The sequence below is a fragment of the Electrophorus electricus genome, chromosome 1 (genome assembly GCF_041902795.1).
Source record: "Electrophorus electricus isolate QZ-2024a chromosome 1, ASM4190279v1, whole genome shotgun sequence".
NCBI lineage: Eukaryota > Metazoa > Chordata > Actinopteri > Gymnotiformes > Gymnotidae > Electrophorus > Electrophorus electricus.
In genome coordinates, this window is record NC_137497.1 from 4,185,566 (window position 1) to 4,193,720 (window position 8,155).

General features: G+C 45.4%; 1 protein-coding gene across 2 annotated transcripts in view; it reads left to right on the forward strand.

Annotated features, from left to right (window-relative positions):
- Nucleotides 1–149: 149 nt before the first annotated feature.
- agpat9l (1-acylglycerol-3-phosphate O-acyltransferase 9, like) overlaps nucleotides 150–8,155 on the forward strand; it is a 17,398-nt gene continuing 9,392 nt past the window's right edge. Inside the window, exons 1-3 of one of the 2 annotated variants that reach the window (XM_035526217.2) lie at nucleotides 150–278; nucleotides 760–907; nucleotides 1,216–1,282. In XM_035526217.2, the coding sequence (XP_035382110.2) occupies nucleotides 776–907; nucleotides 1,216–1,282 (199 nt within the window). In that variant the 5' untranslated portion in view covers nucleotides 150–278; nucleotides 760–775. The remainder of the gene's footprint in view (nucleotides 279–759; nucleotides 908–1,215; nucleotides 1,283–8,155) is intronic. The other variant, XM_035526218.2, reaches the window with a different exon arrangement.

The following is an 8,155-nucleotide window of genomic DNA, read 5'->3' on the forward strand; positions in this document are numbered from 1 at the left end:
ATTTCGTGGTTCTTTAAGATATTCATTCGACGGTTAATCCATTCAACGTTATAGCTGAGAATAAGCCGCAAGCGCAGATTCACTGCGCACTTGCACGTCTTGGCCGCACGATGGCGCTGTTCTTTATTGTTTGCCTGTGAACTTTGAACTACATTCAACTACATTGAATATCTCCGTAGCACAAGGAAACTCTGCAAGCCTTGTTTCGCAATTACAGACACGCATAATGTAACAGGGCTGATCTGAGAAGTCTCGGCTCCTTCTGTTCAACGGAACCGGTGAGTTTTCGGGCTTTTTAATAAGAAATATCTTCAACTTCGCAGCTTAAAGGCAGTAAATGACAGCTAAACACTGACACGTCGGTATGGTTGTACCGTAGTATCGGGGACAGCACTGTCCGAGTCATCAGAATTAGTGTCAAATTATTTTAATGATTAAAAGGAGAACTCCTCTCTCTCTCTCTCTCTCTCTCTCTCTCTCTCTCTCTCTCTCTCTCTCTCTCTCTCTCTCTCTCTCTCTCTCTCTCTCTCTCTCAAAGCAGGCATAGCCATTTATGAGATTAAAAGTTTAGTAACGATTGTTGAACCTGTGGATGGACAAGAGTATCTTGTCTCTCAGGCTCTGTGGGCAGCTGTTTGGCCCATGCTGTGAATGGCTTTTGTGGTTCTGCTCGTCATTGGCGTGTGTCTCTGTGTGTGTGTGTGTGTGTGTGTGTGTGTGTGTGTGTGTGTGTGTGTGTGTGTGTGTGTTTGTGTGTAGTTCAGGCGTGTGCAGTATGGAGGATGTGTGGCCCATGCTGCGAATGGCCTTTGTGGTTCTGGTTTTGCTCATCATGCTACCAGCCATGTTCGGTCTGTCACTGGGCATCACAGAGGCATACATGAAGATCCTCATAAAAACACTGGAGGTACCCGCGCACACACACACACACACACACACACACACACACACACACACACACACACAGACACACACACACACACTAATACAAACACACACTAATACGCACACACACACAAGCACAGAGGGCAGGATAGTGTGTGTGAGGTGTTTGTGCTTGTGTGTGTGTCTCTGTGTGTGTATGTATATGTATGTGCATGGTCTGTATGTGTGACATAATATACCAAGAGTTCATGACTGTCATGCACAAGTTGCAGTTTTTGTTTGTGTGTGTGTGTGTGTGTGTGTGTGTGTGTGTGTGTGTGTATGCTACAGTGGGCAACACTGAAGATTCAGAACAACAGTGAGGAGAAGAAAACATTAAAGCCCTCCTCTTCTAATGGTAAGTACATGTAGTTTCACACACACACACACACACACGCACACACACGCACACACATATATAGTATACACACACACACACACACACACACACACACACGCACGCACACACATATATATAGTATATACACACACACTCACACACACACACACACACACATATAATATACACACACACACACACACACACATATATAATATACACACACACAGACACACACACGCTCACACAATTGCAACACATTCCGATGGCTGAGTTAATAGCAGACTGAGTTTATTGGCACTGTGAGGTATGCTCTAGGTAGTAGGAAGAATATATTGTTGCTTGTTTCTGCATCTCACACTGACCTACACTAAACACTGATCTCCAGTACACTCTGACCTACATTCTGACCTACACTACACCCTGACCTACACTACACACTGACCTACACTAAACACTGATCTGCTGTCACCAGCAGACTTCACTCTGAGGAGCAGACAGTTAATGGGATTTACCAGATCACCCAGGACCAGCTGTAGAGAGAGGCAGACAGAAAGATTAATGTCTGAGTCTGTTTGATTAAATGAGACTTTCTGAGGTTGCTCTGTAATGTTGGCCAAAGCAATTACACACTCACACACACACCCACACACACAGTAAACTTTGCTCTTTTTGTTATCAGCAGCACTCTCCTTTAGCTTGCCTTTCTCAAGCTTTATAAATCAATGATCAATACTGTGCTTATATGACATGAACAGAGAGCTGAATAGTATTCAGGGTTATCAGAAGGTTCACCTTACAGCCTTATTGTCCTGAAATGTGGTTATGCAGTGGTGTAACTTCATCTGTTCTGGTGTACGTCAGTTTCTGAGAGCTGAGGGCAGTAATGTGGTAGGTGGGGTATGAGAGGGGAGGGTGGTGGTGTGGTAGGTGGGGTATGAGAGGGGAGTGGTGTGGTAGGTGGGGTATGAGAGGAGGGTGGTGTGGTAGGTGGGGTATGAGAGGGGAGTAGTGTGGTAGGTGGGGTATGCGAGGAGGGTGGTGTGGTAGGTGGGGTATGAGAGGAGGGTGGTGTGGTAGGTGGGGTATGAGAGGAGGGTGGTGTGGTAGGTGGGGTATTGTAGGAGAGTGTGGTGTGGTAGGTTGGGTATGAGAAGAGGGTGTGGTGTGGTAGGTGGGGTATGAGGGGAGGGTGGTGTGGTAGGTGGGGTGTGAGAGGGGAGGGTGGTGTGGTAGGTGGGGTATGAGAGGAGGGTGGTGTGGTAGGTGGGGTATGAGAGGAGGTTGGTATGGTAGGTGGGGTATGAGGAGAGGAGGGTGGTGTGGTAGGTGGGGTATGAGAGGAGGGGGTGGTGGTGTGGTAGGTGGGATATGAGAGGAGGGGGTGGTGGTGTGGTAGGTGGGGTATGAGAGGAGGGTGGTGTAGTAGGTGGGGTATGAGAGGAGAGGAGGGTGGAGTGGTATGTGAGGTATGAGAGGAGAGGAGGGTGGTGTGGTAGGTGGGGTATGAGAGGAGGGTGGTGTAGTAGGTGGGGTATGAGAGGAGGGCAGTGTGGTAGGTGGGGTATGAGAGGAGAGTGGTGGTGGTGTGGTAGGTGGGGTATGAGGTGGAGGAGGGTGGTGTGGTAGGTGCTGTATGAGAGGAGAGTGGTGTGGTAGGTGGGGTATGAGAGGAGGGTGGTGTGGTAGGTGGGGTATGAGAGCAGAGGGTGGTGTGGTAGGTGGGGTATGAGAGAGGAGGGTGGTGTGGTAGGTGGGGTATGAGAGAGGAGGGTGGTGTGGTAGGTGGGGTATGAGAGGAGGGTGGTGTGGTAGGTGGGGTATGAGAGGAGGTTGGTATGGTAGGTGGGGTATGAGGAGAGGAGGGTGGTGTGGTAGGTGGGGTATGAGAGGAGGGGGTGGTGGTGTGGTAGGTGGGATATGAGAGGAGGGGGTGGTGGTGTGGTAGGTGGGGTATGAGAGGAGGGTGGTGTAGTAGGTGGGGTATGAGAGGAGAGGAGGGTGGAGTGGTATGTGAGGTATGAGAGGAGAGGAGGGTGGTGTGGTAGGTGGGGTATGAGAGGAGGGTGGTGTAGTAGGTGGGGTATGAGAGGAGGGCAGTGTGGTAGGTGGGGTATGAGAGGAGAGTGGTGGTGGTGTGGTAGGTGGGGTATGAGGTGGAGGAGGGTGGTGTGGTAGGTGCTGTATGAGAGGAGAGTGGTGTGGTAGGTGGGGTATGAGAGGAGGGTGGTGTGGTAGGTGGGGTATGAGAGCAGAGGGTGGTGTGGTAGGTGGGGTATGAGAGAGGAGGGTGGTGTGGTAGGTGGGGTATGAGAGAGGAGGGTGGTGTGGTAGGTGGGGTATGAGAGGAGGGTGGTATGGTAGGTGGGGTATGAGAGGAGAGTGGTGTGGTAGGTGGGGTATGAGAGGAGGGTGGTGTGGTAGGTGGGGTATGAGAGGGGAGGAGGGTGATGTGGTAGGTGGGGTATCAGAGGAGGGTGGTGGGGTATGAGAGCGGAGGGTGGTGTGGTAGGTGGGATATGAGAGGAGGGTGGTATGGTAGGTGGGGTATGAGAGGAGGGTGGTGTAGTAGGTGGGGTATGAGAGGAGGGTGGTGGTCTCTCTCTCTCTCCATCTCTCTTTCTCTGTCTCCCTCCTTGCTGTAGGTTGCATTGCTACTATCATGTTGCTGGGTTTGCATACCTGCCGTAGGGCATGTTGGTGCAGTTTAGACTTGTTCTCGCAGTGCCTGTGTTTGGACGCTCTGTAAGAGACCGACGACGCTAATTTGCCTTTATTTCCGTAGAATCTCACCTGCGTGTCTTTTCTTGTTCTGCCATTTCCACATGAACAGTAATATGTGACACAACTGGACCGGTATAGATCAGAGAAGCCCGTGCTACTGAGACTAAAGGCCAGAGGAACTCAACAGCGTCTGTGTGTTCAGCTGATTCCTCACTCCACTTTCCCCCTGAGACCCGCCTCACCTACAGCAGTAATGTAATTGCTTTACAACAGTGACATGGCCGCCATTAAGTATGTAGCATAGCTAAATCATTCAGTAGCTTGCTAGCTAGCCAGTTAGTTTTTTATCCTTGTGGTAATTTTTAAGTGGAAGTTCCACTGAACTAAGTTATCTTTATTTGCGTTAAAAACCAAGGTTTTTTTCTAGTGCTAGCAGGTAAAATTCTTAACTTGCACAGGTTAAAAGTGCAATCTTGGTAAAAAGTAATCTTTTATTGGTATAATTATTGGTAAGATCGTCACAGTTTTAAACCAGCTAATTGGCAGATAATAATCTGGTAAATTAACTCAGGTTAGGAAGTGTTAAATTTAAACAGCAGGTCAAGTCTGTAAACTATACAGAACGATATTTCAATTTTATCTGGTTACTATTATAGCAGTGTCTCTCTGGCAACTTCTCTGAAAAGTACTTGGTCATGTGACTCTGTAATACAGTACTGCTAAATGCCATAATGGATTATGCTACTTTGGCAAGTAGTATGTAGTATACAGTATATACTAGTGTAGTATGTGCATTGCAGTATAATAATATGCCACATTGCATGCAGTCACACATTCAAAAACCACACTCAGACCCTTCCTGAGGAACTGCTATGCTGCAGCTGAAATCTTGACCACATTCCATGACATGTTTTTTGGTGACAAACCCACGATGCTAAAAATTACAATATTTTGTTTTTGTCATCTATATGCAACTTATTTTTGCCAAAAGGAAAAATCAAACAGGCATTTCTGCACAATTCCACATAACATGTCTCTTTCGAGTCCTGCATTGAGTTGACATGCTGCTGTTTATTTATAGTTAGCACATGGGTTCTGGTTTATTCCTGTTGGTTGTTTTTATAAATACATCATAGCAGCAGTCTCACTGTAAGGTTTAGGACCAAAATGTCTGACACCAGAAGATGATCGCGGTTTGGTGGTAGTGTTTGTGTATCATGACACATTACACACTCAGAGGCCACAGACTCTAACTCACATTACACACTCAAAGACCACAGACTCTAACTCACATTACACACTCAAAGACCACAGACTCTAACTCACATTACACACTCAAAGACCACAGACTCTAACTCACATTATACTCAAAGACCACAGACTCTAACTCACATTACGCACTCAAAGACCACAGACTCTAACTCACATTACACACTCAAAGACCACAGACTCTAACTCACATTACGCACTCAAAGACCACAGACTCTAACTCACATTACACACTCAAAGACCACAGACTCTAACTCACATTACACACTCAAAGACCACAGACTCTAACTCACATTATACTCAAAGACCACAGACTCTAACTCACATTACACACTCAAAGACCACAGACTCTAACTCACATTACACACTCAAAGACCACAGACTCTAACTCACATTACGCACTCAAAGACCACAGACTCTAACTCACATTACGCACTCAAAGACCACAGACTCTAACTCACATTACACTCAAAGACCACAGACTCTAACTCACATTACACACTCAAAGACCACAGACTCTAACTCACATTACACTCAAAGACCACAGACTCTAACTTACATTACACACTCAAAGACCACAGACTCTAACTCACATTACGCACTCAAAGACCACAGACTCTAACTCACATTACACACTCAAAGACCACAGACTCTAACTCACATTATACTCAAAGACCACAGACTCTAACTCACATTACACACTCAAAGACCACAGACTCTAACTCACATTACACACTCAAAGACCACAGACTCTAACTCACATTACACTCAAAGACCACAGACTCTAACTCACATTACACACTCAAAGACCACAGACTCTAACTCACATTACACTCAAAGACCACAGACTCTAACTTACATTACACACTCAAAGACCACAGACTCTAACTCACATTACGCACTCAAAGACCACACTCTAACTCACATTACGCACTCAAAGACCACAGACTCTAACTCACATTACACACTCAAAGACCACAGACTCTAACTCACATTACACACTCAAAGACCACAGACTCTAACTCACATTACACATTCAAAGACCACAAACTCTAACTCACATTACACACTCAAAGACCACAGACTCTAACTCACATTACGCACTCAAAGACCACAGACTCTAACTCACATTACACACTCAAAGACCACAGACTCTAACTCACATTACGCACTCAAAGACCACAGACTCTAACTCACATTACACACTCAAAGACCACAGACTCTAACTCACATTACACACTCAAAGACCACAGACTCTAACTCACATTACACACTCAAAGACCACAGACTCTAACTCACATTACACATTCAAAGACCACAGACTCTAACTCACATTACACACTCAAAGACCACAGACTCTAACTCACATTACACACTCAAAGACCACAGACTCTAACTCACATTACACTCAAAGACCACAGACTCTAACTCACATTACGCACTCAAAGACCACAGACTCTAACTCACATTACACACTCAAAGACCACAGACTCTAACTCACATTACACACTCAAAGACCACAGACTCTAACTCACATTACACACTCAAAGACCACAGACTCTAACTCACATTACGCACTCAAAGACCACAGACTCTAACTCACATTACACACTCAAAGACCACAGACTCTAACTCACATTACGCACTCAAAGACCACAGACTCTAACTCACATTACACACTCAAAGACCACAGACTCTAACTCACATTACACACTCAAAGACCACAGACTCTAACTCACATTACACACTCAAAGACCACAGACTCTAACTCACATTACACATTCAAAGACCACAAACTCTAACTCACATTACACACTCAAAGACCACAGACTCTAACTCACATTACACACTCAAAGACCACAGACTCTAACTCACATTACACTCAAAGACCACAGACTCTAACTCACATTACGCACTCAAAGACCACAGACTCTAACTCACATTACACACTCAAAGACCACAGACTCTAACTCACATTACACACTCAAAGACCACAGACTCTAACTCACATTACGCACTCAAAGACCACAGACTCTAACTCACATTACACACTCAAAGACCACAGACTCTAACTCACATTACGCACTCAAAGACCACAGACTCTAACTCACATTACACACTCAAAGACCACAGACTCTAACTCACATTACACTCAAAGACCACAGACTCTAACTTACATTACACACTCAAAGACCACAGACTCTAACTCACATTACGCACTCAAAGACCACAGACTCTAATTCACATTACACATTCAAAGACCACAAACTCTAACTCACATTACACACTCAAAGACCACAGACTCTAACTCACATTACACACTCAAAGACCACAGACTCTAACTCACATTACACACTCAAAGACCACAGACTCTAACTCACATTACACACTCAAAGACCACAGACTCTAACTCACATTACACATTCAAAGACCACAAACTCTAACTCACATTACACACTCAAAGACCACAGACTCTAACTCACATTACACACTCAAAGACCACAGACTCTAACTCACATTACACACTCAAAGACCACAGACTCTAACTCACATTACGCACTCAAAGACCACAGACTCTAACTCACATTACACACTCAAAGACCACAGACTCTAACTCACATTACGCACTCAAAGACCACAGACTCTAACTCACATTACACACTCAAAGACCACAGACTCTAACTCACATTACACACTCAAAGACCACAGACTCTAACTCACATTACACACTCAAAGACCACAGACTCTAACTCACATTACACATTCAAAGACCACAAACTCTAACTCACATTACACACTCAAAGACCACAGACTCTAACTCACATTACACACTCAAAGACCACAGACTCTAACTCACATTACACTCAAAGACCACAGACTCTAACTCACATTACGCAC